The 16,548-nt window shown below is 47.9% G+C and overlaps 1 protein-coding gene across 10 annotated transcripts; it reads right to left on the bottom strand.

The window, feature by feature from the left end:
• Positions 1-489: 489 nt before the first annotated feature.
• Positions 490-7,242, bottom strand: NEIL1 (nei like DNA glycosylase 1). Of its 10 annotated transcripts, none has more exons than XM_070477589.1 (10): positions 6,398-6,650; positions 5,024-5,480; positions 2,968-3,102; positions 2,815-2,878; positions 2,404-2,503; positions 1,852-1,979; positions 1,504-1,531; positions 1,259-1,323; positions 928-1,093; positions 490-764 (listed from the first exon to the last, which is right to left on the bottom strand). In XM_070477589.1, the coding sequence occupies exons 1-10, from the start codon at positions 6,411-6,413 to the stop codon at positions 694-696; spliced, it is 1,230 nt and encodes a 409-aa protein (XP_070333690.1). In that variant the 5' UTR covers positions 6,414-6,650; the 3' UTR covers positions 490-693. The 10 variants fall into 10 exon arrangements, with proteins under 10 accessions (XP_070333690.1, XP_020729260.2, XP_070333686.1 ...); XM_020873601.2 differs by having other exon boundaries at positions 2,968-3,087; positions 6,398-6,645; XM_070477585.1 differs by lacking the exons at positions 1,504-1,531; positions 6,398-6,650 and adding an exon at positions 6,985-7,242.
• Between the last annotated feature and the right edge of the window lie 9,306 nt (positions 7,243-16,548).

The raw sequence follows: 16,548 nt of genomic DNA, 5'->3' as shown, positions 1-16,548 counted from the left end.
ATGAGAGAGACCCGGGATATTGGTGATCATAAGCTGACTGAAAGACCATGATGCAAGACGGTGTTCTGGGACTTCATGGTAGTCCAGCGGTTAAGACTATGAGCTTCCAGTGCAGGAGGCGTGGGTTCAACCCCTGGTCAGGGAACTTAGATCCCAAATGGGAAAAAAAAAAGAAGCACTTCCCCCTGTACCCACGGATAGAGGGCTTGGGGCTGAGGAGAAGGCCTGGTGGGTGGGTTCTGACTGACCCTGACTAGGAGGGAAGCATTGACTAGCCTGGACTAGGCTAGGGGAGCAGCCACAGGCCCTGAGGAGTCCTGGACTGGAGGAGCTGTAGAGTCTGGGCTAGCTGGGCAGGGGTCCTCTGCCCCACCCATGAGGGGCCGTCCCTGCAGAAGCCGTGACCTCCTGTCCTCAGGACTGAGCAGCAGGCCCTTCACATTCAGCCTTCCCAGACCTTCTGCAGTCAGCCCAAGAAGTGCCAAGAAGTTCAAGTTTATGCGTTTACTAAAAATTAGCATTTTTCACATGGGCTTAAAAAATGAGGATAGTGGGGTACAATTAAAAACGTAATTGTGTAGGGAATGGCCATAGGGTTGGAGCATCCAGTTCCCTGCAACTTCTAGGAAGCCACACAGGCCCAGACCAAGGGTGCCAGGAGGAGGGGTGGACACAAGCAAGAAGAGCCTCTTGCTAGGAGGCTGAGGTCCCCTCAGGCTCCAGGGATGGGGTGTCAGCCTTGGTCTTTCGGGTTCTGCGGCGGCCTGGGGAAGGACAGGTGAGATGGCAGTCCCTGGCCGAGGACTCTCCAAGAGCGCCCCTCCCGCCTTTGTGCACGTATTCCTCCCACCCACACTGCCATCCCTTCTGGGGCGCTCACTGTGGTGGTCCGTCCCTCCCCAGAGGAAGTTGCTGAGGAGAGCCCACCTGAGGGTGCCGGTCGCCGCCGCCTCTTCCCTGTGTCAGGGACTGGGGGCGCTTCTGGGTCCTGGTGGAGGCTGGTCCCCTCGGGCAGCTGGGCTGTAGTCTGTTTAGGAAGGCCTCTCTGTGCCCTTCGTGTCTTTGAAGGGGCCTTGTTTGGAGATGGAGGGTCCTGGGTGGAGAAGACAAAGGTCCCCGAGGAGCCCAGCAGGTCAGGTGGGTGAGGACCCACCTTTGCCCTCCATTGTCAAGGAAAGGAGCTGCCTTAGAGCCTGGCCTGGGAGGTGTGGCTGGACTAGGAGAGAGCGCAGGGACAGGGAGGAGCAGGGAGCCATACCTCCGCTCCGTCCTCAGGACCCTGCTGTGCTCCCTGGGATGACTTCTTCTTGCGGGACTTTCCCCCTGCAGGACATTGATGCTGATGGGCTTGGAGGGTCCTGTGGCCTCGGCCCCCTTTGTCTAGACTCCCACGCTCCCACTCTGGAGTGACTGCCAGCGTCGGAACAGGGGACTGGGATGGAGAAGGGTGCTCTGGCCCTTGCACAACTAGTTCTCTCTGCTCTCGTTACATTAGGAGTTTACCTTTGGGTGCCAGGGGTCCAGGATCCCCCTAAAATGGAATCAGGAGAATTCAGGAGTCAGCCTGGCAGGGGTAGTTTCCTTGGAGAGGCAGAATCATACCTGTCCTTCCAGATCAGTGAAGCCGTTCCCCAAGGAAGCCTGACTGTCCCCTCCCCACCCCCCAGGTCAGCACCAGCAGCAAGGTCCCCCTGCTCTGGGGCTGCGCCACTAGCGGGGACCCTAGGACTCAGAGGAGGGGCGGAGCATAGCACAGGGAAGGCTTAGACCCTCAGGACCAGTGTGACCCCAGGTCTTTCCATCTCACCAGCTTCCTTAGGTCTCTGCCTGTACAACCATTAGAGCCCAAACCTGGAACCAGATGGTGCGGCCATGCCGGTCCCGCAGGGAGCTCATGCCTGGTGCGCTGTAACACCGCAGCCAGGCTCGGAAGGCAGCAAAGTCCTCCTCCCCACTCTCCGGCCCGTAGCCTTTGCCCCCTGTGGGACAGAGGAACCAGGCGGAGATCAGAGGGCTGACTTAGGCTGAGAGGAGGGGGAGCCCAGTTAGACCTGGCTCAGACATCAGCTTCAAAGCTGATGGACCGAGTCAGGGGGCCAAGGCTCTCCCTCCTCCAGCTGTGTGACCTCAAGCTGGTGTCTTCCCCACTCTGGGCCATGGCTTTCCCATCCTGAAGTCGGATTAAGAATCCTTGCCCTGCCTGCCTCATGGGCAGCTCAGGAGACACAGACACCCACCAAGTGAAGATCTGTGAAGGAGGTGTAGTCCATTTAGAAACGACTAGGTCAACAAACTTCCGTTCTCCGGGGAGGGAACCAGACCCAGAGAGGGGCAGGAACTGTCCTGGGTTACATGATATGCCAAAGCAGAGCTAGCCAGCCATCTTTGCCTCCCAGGCCTCACCCAGCTGGACCACTTCCTTGGGCACTGAATGGCACAGCTCCAGCAGGTCGGGGTTCTGCAGCTTGGCCCTGATCTTCTGGCTCAGGGTCAGCTCCGGGCTCTGGAGAAGGGGCAGGGGTAGGACCTGGATGTCAGCATGAAGCAAGGCTGCTCAGAAGGCAGTTGATCCCTCACAGAACAGGCCCCTTCTGAGCTTGGCAGACACGGACAGTTCATCAGCAGCCCCCATCACCTCCCACACTCACGTGCGCGCGCGCGCGCGCGCACACACACACACACACACACACACATTGTAGACACAGGCTGGAATGAGAAGGGACCTGCTCGAGCTGAGCCACAGACACCTGACCCAGCCCCAACCCTTGTCCGCCTGCCTGAGAGGTGCAGGTGCATCCCTCCTGGCACCCTCACCGGCCTGCGCTGCTGCAGGGCCTCCAGAACTGTGCGGGCCTTCTCGAAGGGGGGGATCCTCAGCCTGCAGGGAGGTGGAGAGGGGTGCTAAGCAGAGGGGAATGTGAGCATACCCAGCCACCCCCGCCTCATGCCCAAGGCCTGCCTGCTGACCGGTACAGGATCTCCGCCCGCAGATAGTTGCCAATGCCGTTAAAGAACCTCTGGTCCAGCAGGGCCTCACAGATGGGCCGGTCAAAGGCCTTGTCTGCTAGGTTTCGTAACACATTCTCCCTGGAGGGACACAGCCTGGGCACATGAGACCCATTCTGCCTGCCCGCACCCCCCCTCCCCCTCCCTGCCTCCCAATGGGGTAGGGGAGAGGAGCTGGGGGAAGAAATTTCTGGGTGCAAGGGAAGGAAACAAGAAGTCCCAAGTTCCCATTATCCCAGCCTCCGTGGTATTTGGCAGCAGGAACCTCCATTTTCTGTTAAATAGGAACAACAATGTGGGATTTCAATTCATTATAAAAGGTTAAAAATGCCAATCTAAAGGAACATGCTCAAGAAAACACTTGAATCTAGGTATGTGGTTTGCATGTCACCATAGTGGCTCAGATTCAAGATACTTTGGGGAACAAGGTGATCACAGGACCTCAGGTGTGCCTGCAGTCTGGAACTCCCTGTCCAGGACTTCCAGTTGCTTAGACATGAAGATTTGACATTGGTGGGGTCAGCTGTTTTCAAGATGCTGAAGATCTTCCAGGAAGCTGGCACTGGCTGTTTAGCAGGAGTGAAGGGGGCAAGTCCTGGCTGATGAGTGCCCCAGCACCCCCATGGGTCTCTCCTTGCCACCATGAAGAGGAAATGAATCTTGCTTCTTTGAGAAAAGGGTCATGACGAGACTGACTCAGTGATGGGCATGAGAAGCAAATGATATAGGGGCCAGAAGACAGTTTGGGGGGTAAAGGTAAAGTGGAAGGTCAGCCTGGGTGGTCAGCTCCCAGAGGGAGGCATATCCCCACAGGCTTTGCAGCTGGAGGACCAAACAAGCCAAAATGCTCATCACAAGAGAGAAACTTCAGAACCAGCTGGCAAAGAGTTAACTTGTGGCCTGACCCCCCAGGAAAGGTGAAGTGGGAGAAATCTAAGACAACACAGATAGTTCCCTGGGGGTGCACTTGGGGTCATGCCTGGGAAGGCCGGGAGTCTGCTGCCTTCTGTGGGCCAGAGATGCCCTGACCCACCCCAATGGGCAGCCGAAGGCATGCCTTCCCCAAGAAAGGATTTGTCAAGTCCCACTCCATGCCTTCCTGTTTGTGAGTCTTGTCAGAATGTTTGTACTTTAGAGCTTTGCACTTCCCTGGTAGCTCAGCTGGTAAAGAATTCGCCTGCAATGGAGGAGACCTCAGTTTGATTCCTGGGTTGGGAAGATCCCCTGGAGAAGGGAACAGCTACCCACTCCAGTATTCTTGCTTGGAGAATTCCATGGACAGAGGAGCATGGCGGGCCCCAGTCCATGGGGTCACAGAGTCAGACATGACTGAGTGACTTTCACTTCACTTTCACTTTCCCTTCCCCCTGCCCTACCTGAAATAGCTCTGTGGGAGCAGGGACCACATCCCTCTTGATCACAGCTGAACCCTCAACACTTAGAACTGGCCTGGCACCAAGCGGAGACACATGCATGTTTTATCTTTAGAGGAAAGGAAGTGGCTGACACTGGGCCATCTTATGTGACCTGCATCCCACCCCAGGTGGGGCTCTTACCCCGCCTCAGGCAGAAGACAGAGAGACCAGGGAACACAGACCATGGGCTGGCACGATGTGGGAGACCACAACCTGATTCAGAAGCCATGTCATCAGTGGTCCTCTCCCCACCCCCTTGAAGCAGTTCCTTCCTGTTCAGCCTCCCTTCTTGGGTTGTTAAAGCCTCTCTACTTTTCTTAGCCTTGTGCAGGCACCAAGCAGTGTGGGATGCTGATGAGAGCCCCAGCTCTGACACAATCGGCCACGTCCTCCACCTCTTGCCCCCACCTCCTCTTACAGGTTTTGGGTTTCCACATCCATTAGCTCAGGGAGTTGTCCCCAGAAAAGGACACTGTCTTGGTCTACAGATGAAAGGACTGAAGCCCAGAGGGGCTGGAACTCGCTTCTCATTGGCCAACAAGGACTAACGAGCCACGTCTGGAGCCCCGGACTGTATTTCTCACCCCTGGTGCTGGCCCTACCTGAACTGCTCGTACTCCAGCAAGACACACGGCCCGCGGCCTGTCTGCCACTCGCCCCCGAGGTCCCAGCGGCCGAATCGGCGAATGTCCACAAAGCAGAGGGCAAGTCGGGGGCCAGGTGGAGCTGTGTAAAAGCGCAGGTGGGCGTGGGGTGGCAGCGCATCGCTGGGCACCAGCTGGAAGGAGCCAGTCATGCCAAAGCGGAAGACAAGGGCCAGTGGCTCCCGTGGGGGCTGGGCCCCAGGCAGAGGGCTCAGGGTCAGGCGCAGCTCCTTGCCGCGGGCCAACGCCGAGATGCTGTAGGCACTGCTCTCAAAGGGCACCTCAGGGTTGCGGCTGACGGGTGACTTCTCCACACACCCACCAAACACCAGCTCCCTGCAAGCCTCGTTCACAAAGTGGCTGGCCAGATGCAGCTCAGGGCCCTCAGGCATTCTGTGGGAGGGGCAGCCAGGCCCTGTGGGGAGGATGACAGCAGGTTGGGCCAGGTGTGCATTCAGTGAGGTGGCAATATCACTCCCAATTTTCAAAGGAGAAGCCAGAGGGTCAGAGGAGGGCATGGTCAATGGGAATTGGCAGGAAATCAGCTGGCTTGGCCACAGCCCCTGCTGTCCCTCCCCCGCCCCACCCCCTCCCCCATCCCTGAAAATGCTGAGAAAGCCCAGGACACTCGAGAGCTCTAACTTGGGAAATATGACTGCCTTGTTCATTAACACCTTCCATGGGTTTCCAGGAACACTTTCTGATTTTAGAACAAAGACCATATCCTTCCCGGGCCCAGGCTATCATCTCATTTCCTCCCTTGTGTGCCAACCCTCTTGCTCCAAGCACACAGCTCTCCCTGCCCCCCACCCCCATCCCCGGCCCTTGCCGTCCCCCTCGGTCTAGAAACTTAAGAGAGGCCCCCTCCTGACCGCTGTATTGGAGGCAGCATCCTCCGTTCCCTGACCCCCTTCATGGCACTCCCAGAACCTGAAATTATTAGCTCCTGTCTGCCTCTGGCTCCACTCCCACCCCAGAATGGGAACTGTGCACGCTCATCTCCCCAGGAATCAGGCCCACCTCCGTTGCCACAATGATTGAGGGAATGAGCCTGGAGGATAAGAGCTGGAATAACGGTGGTTCACAGGCTCTGCCGGCAGACAAGGTGGAGGAGCCTGCCCATCACCCACTGGTCAGGACCGAGGCCGAGGCCAATAAGAGGGAATGTAGTTGTCTTCAGGTACATTAGAGCTAGAGTCAGGGACACCCGACTTTGAGGGAGGAGGATGGGGCGCCAGGAAGGGCTCCCGAAGCTCCAGGCCATGGTCCAGGGGGACATAGGAAACTCCCGGGTCAGCGTCTCGGGCCAAGAGGTGTGTCCCCCTTCCTCACCCTCATAGGTTCCCATCTGGCTAAGGCAGGGAGTTTGCCAATTTCCTCAAGCCAGTGTCGGAAGATCCGAGGCCAAGGTAGGTGTTGGGCAGGGGGAAGCATTTGGCCAGGCGGACTCCTTTGCCCTCCCCACCCGCAACCTCGGCGCCGCTCTGGGCCTGGCACCCGAAAGGGTTCGTTTTGCGGGAAAAGGTGAACTTCCAGGTTCCTAATTTCGCGAGGGGCGGACGCTCAATGTCTCGCCTCCTACCCATCCCCCTCCTCCAGCTCCCGCTGCCTGCCCTCGGTTAACCCTGGCTCCCTTCCTCCCCAAGGCCCCCATTCCAGCCCTCTTCTCAGTTCTGCTGCACACACACACACACAAACCCCGTCCCCCGTCCCGCCTCAGGCTACCTCGCCCAGCGCCGCTCCCGCAAGCCTGCAGCCACCAAGGGGTTAATGCCGGAGGCGGAGCGGCGCCCAAGAGTATGCTGGGAGCTGCGGACGCTGCTGGGAAATGTAGTTCCTCTTGTAGGTGGTAAAGCCTGTAAGGGGTGGAGTTCCAGAGTAGAGGGCCCTGGGGTGTGGGGAAGGCTTCGGTCAGTCACCTGGCTGGGAGGTGGCGGAAGAACCTGGTTCCCGCTGCCTGGCGCCGGCGGGTTCCGGGGTCAGGTGTGAGGTCCTGGGTTGCAGCTGACTCTGGCTGTGAGAAGCCACGCGGCTAAGTCCAGGACCTGGTGGGCAATCCCAGCGGTAAACAGCAGCAACTTCCCGAAACAGAGACCCTTGCAGCTGGGCGCAGGGCGCGAACAGGTGCGCGATCAGTGTAGGCTCTGGGGACCCGGTGGTGGCCTTACGTTTCAGCGCTAGTCAGACAGAACACATAAACACCGTCACCGCGGGTGGTAGAGTGCAGCCCGGCAACCAAAAGCAGGGGCGGAGAAGTGGAACCTACGTCCGATGTGGGGAAAGGTCTCTCTGCGGTGACATTTAGGCTGAAACCTCAGAAGGAGTCATCCGGAGAAGAGAGGGGACCAGTCTATAGGGCAGGTGGAAGGAACTGCTAGGGAGGTGGTTAGGAGGAGTGCTGAGAGGGGAGGACCGATACACGAGCAAGGGCCCGTCCCCTCCAACCTCTGGAGGCCTCCATAAGGAGCTGGCATTTCATTCTAAGTGCAGCAGGCTCGGTGCCTGACCCACAGCCGATTCTCCCCCTTCATACTACTTCTTCCTCTCCCTTCATCTATTTATTCGTCTATCTTGCCAAAAGTACTTTAAAGTAAACTAAACAATGCACGCAGGAATGCTAAGTCACTTAAGTTGTGTCCGACTCTGTGTGACACTATGGACTGTAGCCTTCCAGGCTCCTCTGTCCATGGGATTCTCCAGACAAGAATATTGGAGTGGGTTGCCGTACCCTTCTTCAGGGATTCCCAACCCAGGGATAGAACCTGCCTCTCTTATATCTCCTGCATTGGCAGGCGGGTTCTTTACTACTAGCGCCACCTGGGAAACTCAATAGTGAGTGAGTGAGTGAGTGAAGTCGCTCAGTCGTATCCGACCCTTTGCGACCCCATGGACTGTAGCCCACCAGGCTCCTCCGTCCATGGAATTCTCCAAGCAAGAATACTGGAGTGGAGTGCCATTTCCTTCTCCAGGGGATCTTCCCGACCCAGGGATGGAACCCAGGTCTCCCACATTGCAGGCAGCCGCTTTAACCTCTGAGCCACCAGGGAGCCCTCATTAGATAATACTTTTTACCAAACCTAGTAAAGTTAACAATAACTTTTAAAAAATATGTATTTATTTATTTGGCTGCAGGGAGTCTTAGTTGTGGCATGTGACTCTTTAGTTGCAGCATGCGGGATCTAATTCCCTGATCTAGTTCCCTCATCAGGTATGGAACCCAGGCCCCCGCTGCATTTGGGAGCACAGAGTCTTAGCCTCTGGACCAGCAGAAAAGTCCCCAACATAATGTCTTAATATTATCTAATACATCCCATATTCAAATTTCCCTAGTTGCCCCCAAAATGTCTTTTATAGCTAGTTTGTTCAAAGCAGGGACCAAACGAGGATTATATGTCTGTTCAATCACTTCCAATCTAGATGGAACCACCCTTCCCACCTCCTACCCACCTCACTTGCCTTTTTTTTGGTCATGATACTTACCTTTCTGAAGAGTTCTTTGAGATGCCCCATCAATATTCTGGATTTGTTTGCTGTTTCCTTGGGTGTTGTTAACTTTTTCCTCTGTCTCTAGTTCTCCCTGCACCCCAGAAATTAGATCTAAAGGCTTGGAAGTGGAAGTGAAAGTCACTCAGTCGTGTCCAAATCTTTGGGATCCCATGGACTGTCCATGAAATTCTCCAGGCCAGAATACTGGAGTAGGTAGCCTTTTCCTTCTCCAGGGGATCTTCTCAACCCAGGGATCGAACCCAGGTCTCCCGCATTGCAGGCAGATTCTTTACCAGCTAAGCCACAAGGAAAACCCAAGAATACTGGAGTAGGTAGCCTATCCCCATCCAGGGGATCTTCCCAACCCAGGAGTCGAACCGGGGTCTCCTGCATTGCAGGTGGATTCTTTACCAACTGAGCTATCAGGGAAGCCCCAGTATCTCCTAGATGCTGTTCTGTACTCCAAATTGCATGACACCAGGAGACACCCAGCCTCTGGTTGTCTCACTTTAGTGGGGATGAAATTGATCACCGGTGAGGCTGTGACAGCCAGACTTCCGTGTTGTAAAGGTATGTTTCATACCCTGGGACCACTGAGTAATCTATGGGGCGGTTTCTGTTTCCTTAGTTCTGTTTGTTTAATGAAGTTATACAGTAAAATTAATCCATTTTAGAGTGTGAGGGCTTTTTTGTTGTTGTTGTCTTTTTTTTTGCCGTGACAAGGCATACTGGATCTTAGTTCCCCAACCAGGGATCAAACCTGTGCCCCCTGCATTGGAAGTATAGATAACCACTGGACCACCAGGGAAGTCCCTAGAGTGTGACTTTTGACAAATTCATACACTTAATCATCACCACCATCAAGAGATAATACATTTCTATCACCCCCACCCCAAAATTTGCCCATGCACTTTTTAGTCAATATTTACACTGTACCTGTTGACAACCACTGATCTGTTTTCTGCCCATATAGTTTTTGCCAATGTCATACACAGGCATATCTTGTTTTACTGCACTCCACTTTATTGCACATCACAGATAATTGCATTTTTTCTAAACAAATTGAAGTCTGTGGCAATCCTGCTTTGTCAAGATGATGGTTAGCATTTATTGACAATAAAGAATTTTTAAATTTTATTTTATAAAAGTGTAATTGGTTTACAAAGTTGTATTAGTTTCTGCTGCATAGTTAAATGATTCAGTTATATATTTACATATATTATTTTTCATATTCTTTTCTGTTGTGGTTTATTACAGGATATTGAATATTTTCCTGTGCCATACAGTAGGCCCTTGTTTATTCATTCTGTATATGATGGTTTGCACCTGCCAATCCCAAACTCCCAATCTATCCTCCCCACCACCCCCATCAATAAAGTATTTTTTAATTACAAAAGAGTTTTCACAATGTACAAAAAACTTGTACATTGCTTTGAAACACAATGTAGTAGTAGTGTAGTTGCTTGTCATGTCCAATTCTTTGCGACCCCAGGGACTATAGCCCATCAGGCTCCTCTGTCCATGGAATTCTTTGGGATCCTCCAGGCAAGAATACTGGAGTTTCTCCAGGGGATCTTCCGGACCCAGGGATTGAACCCAGGTCTCCTGCATTGCAGGCATATTCTTCACCATCTGAGCCACCAGAGAAGCCCTTAAACACAATGTATTGCACACTTAATAAACTACAGTAAGGTGTAAACAAGCTCTTCTATGCACTGGGAAACCAAAAAGTTCATGTGACTTGCTTTATGGTCATACTCGCTGTGCTGCAGTGTTCTGGAACTGAATCTGCAGTATCTCCAAGGTGTGCCTGTACACAGAATCTCTAGTATGTAGCCTTTCTGTTTGCTTTTGTCCTCATAGCATAATGCATTTGAGATCCATCTATGTTGTGATGCTTATCAATCCTTCTTATTGCTGAGTAGTGTTCCACTGTGTAGACATACCAGCATGTTAATCCACTTACCAGCTGAGGGACACTGAGTTGTTTACATGAGGTTATTCTTTAGCACCATGCAAATACCCAGTTTCACATCACATCAGCCTTTCACCTAATGGCTTTCTTACCACTGATGATTCTTGTCTCAATCAAGTACTTAATTGGGAGTTACAAAATGGTGATTTTCTAATGCTGTCATTCCCTCTACATTAACTTGAATTCTTCTGTAAAGAAGAGCTTTATTTCATTGATTAGGGTTATTCTGAAATACTAAAAAGACAGGATAAATTCTGAAACACTTCTCTTCAATTATAAATTTTTAGACTAAGAATTTGGTGCAATAAAGTCCAAGGGTGACAAATTAGGGTTGATTTTTTACGGAGAGGGGGTTTATCTTTTATGGACTCATGGATTTTTTTTATTTTCAATAGCTAGATCTGTTCCCTGCCAAATCTTTATCTTTTCCCCCACTTATTGAAGGAGTACTGTTTTAGTCTTTAGGGCTATACAAACAGGTAAATACAGTTCCTGTCCTTAAGAAAGACTGGTAAAAGGCAAGTGAATAAATACAAAATTGCAATGCTGTGCTACAATAGCAATGAGAGGAGATTCTGTGATGACACAGAAGAGGGAATGCTACCTGGGTAACCAAGCTTCTATTACGAATTTGATGAGACTTGGAATTCTTTTTGTGACTGCCATTTAATTTGCACTTTATTCCCTGTTTTTTTGCTTTTGTCTTCTTTTTCTTGCCCTTATATGGGCTACTTGAACATCTTTTAGAATTCCAGTTTGACTTAACTATACTGAGTGCATTACATTGTATATAGCCTTTGAAGCAGTTGCTGTAGGTATTACTCTACATATATTATATGTGTGTATATACTTGTCACAGTTCATTGATATTGACATTTTATCAATTTGAGTAAAGTGTAGAAACCTTATATCCTTTTTCCCTCACTAGTTTATAACAACCTTCAATATCTCCTTTACATACATTGAGAACCACATCTAACAGTATTATATTTTGCTTCAAATATGTTGAACATATTTCAGAATACTCAAGAGAAGGAAAGTCTACTGCATCCATGTTTTTATTCTTTCCATTATTCTTCATTCCTAATGTTTCAAGATTTCTTCTATCACGTTCTTTCTGTTTAGAGGTCCTCCTTTAGACTTAAAATTTTTTTTAATTTTATACTGGAATATAGTTGATTTACAATGTTGTGTTAGTTTCAGGTATATAGCAAAGTGATTCAGTTTTATATATATACACATATACACATATATACACCTATACACACATACACATATACATATACACACATATACATATACACATATACATATGTGTGTGTATATATATCTCTCCATTCTTTTTCAGATTCTTTTCCAATATAGGTTATTACAGAGTATTGAATGGAGTTCCCTATGCTATACAGTGGGTCCTTGTTGACTATTTTATATAATAGTGTTTATATGGTAATCCCAACCTCTTAATCTATCCCTGCCTCCTAGCCTTTCCCCTTTGGTAACCGAAAGTGTATTTTCTATGTTTGTGAATCTGTTTCTCTTTTGTAAATAAGTTCATTTGTATCACTATTTTTAGATTCCACATATAAGTAATATCATATGACACTTGTCTTTCTTTGTCTAACTTACTTCATTTAGTATAATATCTAGGTCCATCCATGTTGCTGCAAATGGCGTTATTTCATTTTTTATGGCTGAGTAATATTCCACTGTGTATATATACCACATCTTCTTTATCCACTCATCTGTCTATGGACATTTAGGTTGCTTACTATTTTGGCTATTGTAAATAGTGCTGCCATGTACACTGGAGTGCATGTATGTTTTCAAATCACGCTTCCTTCCAGATATATACCCAGGAATGGGATTACTGGATCATATTGTAGCTCTGTTTTTAATTTTAAAAAGAAATTCCATGCTGTTCTCCATAGTGTTTGTACGAATTTACTTTCCCGCCAGCAGTACATGAGGGTTCCTTTTTCTCCACACCCTCTCCAGCATTTATTGTTTGTAGACTTTTTGATGGTGGCCATTCTGACTACCTCATTGTAGTTTTGATTTGCATTTCTCTAATAATTAGCAATGTTGAGCATAGCTTTCCATGTGGTTTTTGGCCATCTGTATGTCTTTAGGAAAATGTCTGTTTAGATCTTTTGCCCATTTTTTGATTTATTTGCTATTGAGCTGCATGAGTTGTTTATGTATGTTGGATATTCATCCCTGTTGGTCACATCATTTGCAAATATTTTCTCTTGTCTTTTTATTTATGGTTTCCTTTTAGCCTTTTTATTTTTATATTAGAATTGCTAGTGACAATTTTATTAGGTATTCCTCATCTGCAAATGTCTTGATGTCCCCCTTTACTCTTTAAAATGTCTTACAATTTTGTCATTTTTAAAAATTGAAATATAGTTAATTTATATTATATTAGTTTCAGGTGTGCAACATAGTGATTCAATATTTTTATAGTTATATTCCACTTAAAGTTATTATAAGATATTGACTATATACTCTGTGCTGTACATGTGTCCCTGAAGCTTATTTATTTTACACATAAAATAAAGAGGTTTGTACCTCTTAATCCCCTACTCCTGTCTTATTCCTCCCCTCTTCTGTCTTCCCACTGGTAACTATTAGTTTATTCTCTATATCTATGGATTTGTTTGTTTACTTCTATTCATTTATTTCTTGGATTCTACATGTAAATGATATCATACACGATTTTGTCTTTCTCTGATTTATTTTACTAAGCATAATACTCTCCTAGGTCCATCTATATTTTTGTAAAAAGCAAAATTTCATTATTTTTTATGGATGAGTGATATGTATAATATATTATGAACATTGGAGTGCGTGTATCTCTTTGAATTAGTGTCTTTATTTCCTACAGATAAATACACAGAAGTCGGATTGCTGGATTATATGATAGTTTTATTGCTTTTTTTTTTTTTTTTGCAGAAACTCAATATAGCTTCCACAGTGGCTGTACCAATTTATATTCCCACCAACAATGAACAAGGGTTCCCTTTTCTCCACATCCTTGCCAACATTTGTTATTTGTAGTCTTTTTGGTGATAGCCATTCCGATAGGTGGGAGGTGATATCTCATTGCGGTTGTGATTTGCATTTCTTTAATAATTAGCAATGCTGAGCATCTTTTCATTGCCAGTTGGCCATTCCCATGTCTTCTTTGGAAAAATGATTATTCAAGTTTTCTGCCCATTTTTCAATCAGGTTGTTTCCTTTTTTGATATTGAGTTCTGTGGGCTATTTATATATTTTGGATATTAATCCCTTACCAGTCATATCATTTACAATTATTTTCTCCCATTCTGTACACTTTTTTGTCAATAGTTTCCTTTGCTGTGCCAAAACTCTTAAGTTTAATTACATGCCATTTGTTTATTTTTGCTTTTGTTTCCTTTGCCTTAGGAAGAAAAAAATCCCTCCCCCAAAATTGCTACAATTTATGTCAAGAGTATTCTGCCTATGTTTTCTTCAAGTTTTATCATATCTGGTCTTACATTTAGGTCTTTAATCCGTTTTTATTTTTTTTTATGGTATGAGAAATGTTCTAATTTCATTCTTTTACTCGCCCTTTACTCTTAAAAAAAAATATGTATTTTTTTTTTTGGCTGTGCTAGGTCTTACTTGCAGCACGGAGGATCTTTAGTTGTCCCATGTGGGATCTTTAGCTGTGGCATGTAGGATCTTTAATTTTAATTATTTCTTTTTGGCTGCCCTGGGTCTTTATTGCTGCATGGGCTTTCTTTTTACAGTGTGAAGGCTTCTCATTGCAATGGCTTCTCTTGTTGTGGAGCACGGGATCTAGATGGTGGTCTTCAGTAGTTGCAACTTGCGGACACAGTAATTGTGACACACAGGCCCAATTTTCCCGCAACATGTGGGAACTTCCTGGACCTGGAATCGAACCCATGTCCCCTGCATTGGCAGGTGGACTCTCAACTGCTGGACCACCAGGGAAGTCCCCATGTGGGATCTTTAGTTGTATCATGTGAACTCTTAGTTGCAGCACGTGGGGTCTAGTTTCCTGACCAGGGATGGAACTCGGGCCCCCTGCTTTGGGAGTGTGGAGTCTTAGCCACTGGACCCCCAGGGAAGTCCCTTGTCCTTTACTCGAGGTGACTTTCTCTGAATATAGAATTCTGGGTTGACACTTCTTTCAGGGCCTGAAACGTGTTGTGTTTGTTGTCTTTGGCCTCTTGTGGTTTCTGATGAGATATTCAGTCATTCGAATTGTTTTCCACCTATATGTAAGGTGTCATCTCTGTCTTGCTGCTTTCAGGATTTTTTTCTTTTCTTTAGTTCTCAGAAGTTTGATTATGATGTGTCTTGACATAAATTTCTTTAGATTCAACCTGTGTGAAGTTCATTCAGCTTCTTGACTCTCTACATTTGTGTCCTTTGCCATATTCTGGAAAAGTTTTGGTCATTATTTCTTTGAGTATTTCTCTGTTCTACCCTCCTTCTTTGTACCTTCTGGGACTCTGACACCACACGTACTAGATCTTTTGTTAACAGTCCTACAGGTCCTCGAGGCTCTATTTTATTTACTTTTTTGTTCTTGTTGTTGTACAAGTTATCTTCCCTCTGTTGTTTAGACTGGGTAATTTCTATTGGTTTATCTTCAAATCCACTGATTCTTTCTTCTGTAGTTAAGTTCACCCATTGAGATTTTTACTTGGGCTATTGTGGTTTTCGGTTCTAAAATGTTTATCTTGTTCTTTATATCTTCTATTTCTCTGCTGAGACTTGAGGCATTTCTAGGATGGCTGCTTTAAAATCCGTAACATAGACTTGTAACATCTGAGACATTCTAGTGTTGGCATTTGTCTTTTTTCATTTGAGTTGAAATTTTGTCGGTTCTTGGTACAATGACTTTTAAAAATTGAATTCTAAATATTTTGGGTATTATGAGACTGGATTGTATTTAAATCTTCTCTTTTAGCAGGCCTTCTCTGACATGGGGCTAGTTGGAGAAGGGCTATGCCACCTCCTGTGAGCTGGGGTAGGGTCTAAGCTCCCACTCAGCCTTTGTAGGCAGGGATGGAAGGGGAACTGCGGTTCTGCAGGGTGTGGCTGGAGGACAGCCCTTACTGTCTCTAACTTTTCTGTGCTGCTGGACTGTCCTTTTCCTCGTCTACTGCTTAGAGAAAGCAGGCTTTTGCCGGGGCTTCCTTTGTGTGTTGGTGTTTCTAGGTGGTAAGCTTCTCCATCACTCAGCTTGGGATACATGAAACAAAATCTAAGGAATTTTTTGCTGTATTGTTCTTCAGGTCTTGAGGATCCTAGCCAGTCTGCCATCTCATCACCTTTTGTAGTCTCATGCTTGTTTTATAAAAAATGTCCAAGGTTTCTAGCTGCACTTAGGAGGAGGAACAGAGAAAAGCCCATCTGTTCCATTTCTCCAGAAGCCAGGAGGGGAGTCAGGCCTTGTCTCTTTAAATTGTCCCATCTTTAGCCAGTGGGTCAAGCTTGCGCCTGTTGACATGACTCATTTTTGACAGTTTCCTTGGACCCTGAGACTTCCCTGATGGCTCAGATCATAAAAGCGTCTGCCTACAGTGTGGGAGAAACCAGGTTTGATCCCTGGAACAGGAAGATCCCCTGGAGAAGGCAATGGCACCCCACTCCAGTACTCTTGCCTGGAGAATCCCATGGATGGAGGAGCCTGGTGGGCTACAGTCCATGGGGTCGCAAAGAGTCGGACACGACTGAGTGACTTCACTTTCACTTTTGGACCCTGAGATGTTCTAGGCTCCCCCTGTCCTCTCCCTGCCCCAGACCCAGGATCAGTCTTTTCTACAAGTGGCCCTGGATGGCCTAAGACAGTCCTGGGAAGCCCTTTGTCTCAGTCTGTTCAGGCTGCTATAACAAAATACCATGGACTAGGTGGCTTAAACAACAGACATATATTTCTCACAGTTCCAGAGACTGGGAAGTCCACATTCAAGTCAGAGTCAGTTCTTGGTAAGGGCTCTTTCCTGCTTTGTTGGACAGCTGT

This window comes from Odocoileus virginianus, chromosome 16 (genome assembly GCF_023699985.2).
Source record: "Odocoileus virginianus isolate 20LAN1187 ecotype Illinois chromosome 16, Ovbor_1.2, whole genome shotgun sequence".
Taxonomy (NCBI): Eukaryota; Metazoa; Chordata; class Mammalia; order Artiodactyla; family Cervidae; genus Odocoileus; species Odocoileus virginianus.
The sequence above is the reverse complement of the archived record's forward strand: the minus strand, read 5'-3'. Positions and strand labels throughout refer to the sequence as shown.

What these genes read in the sequence shown, in the direction of transcription:
- NEIL1 (XM_070477582.1), bottom strand. An exon ending in CAAGGAAGTGGTCCAGCTGG is followed by an intron (nt 1,980 to 2,403) that starts GTGAGGCCTGGG and finishes TCTGTCCCACAG; the next exon opens with GGGGCAAAGGCTACGGGCCG. An exon ending in GCCGCACCATCTGGTTCCAG is followed by an intron (nt 1,324 to 1,851) that starts GTTTGGGCTCTA and finishes AATGTCCTGCAG; the next exon opens with GGGGAAAGTCCCGCAAGAAG.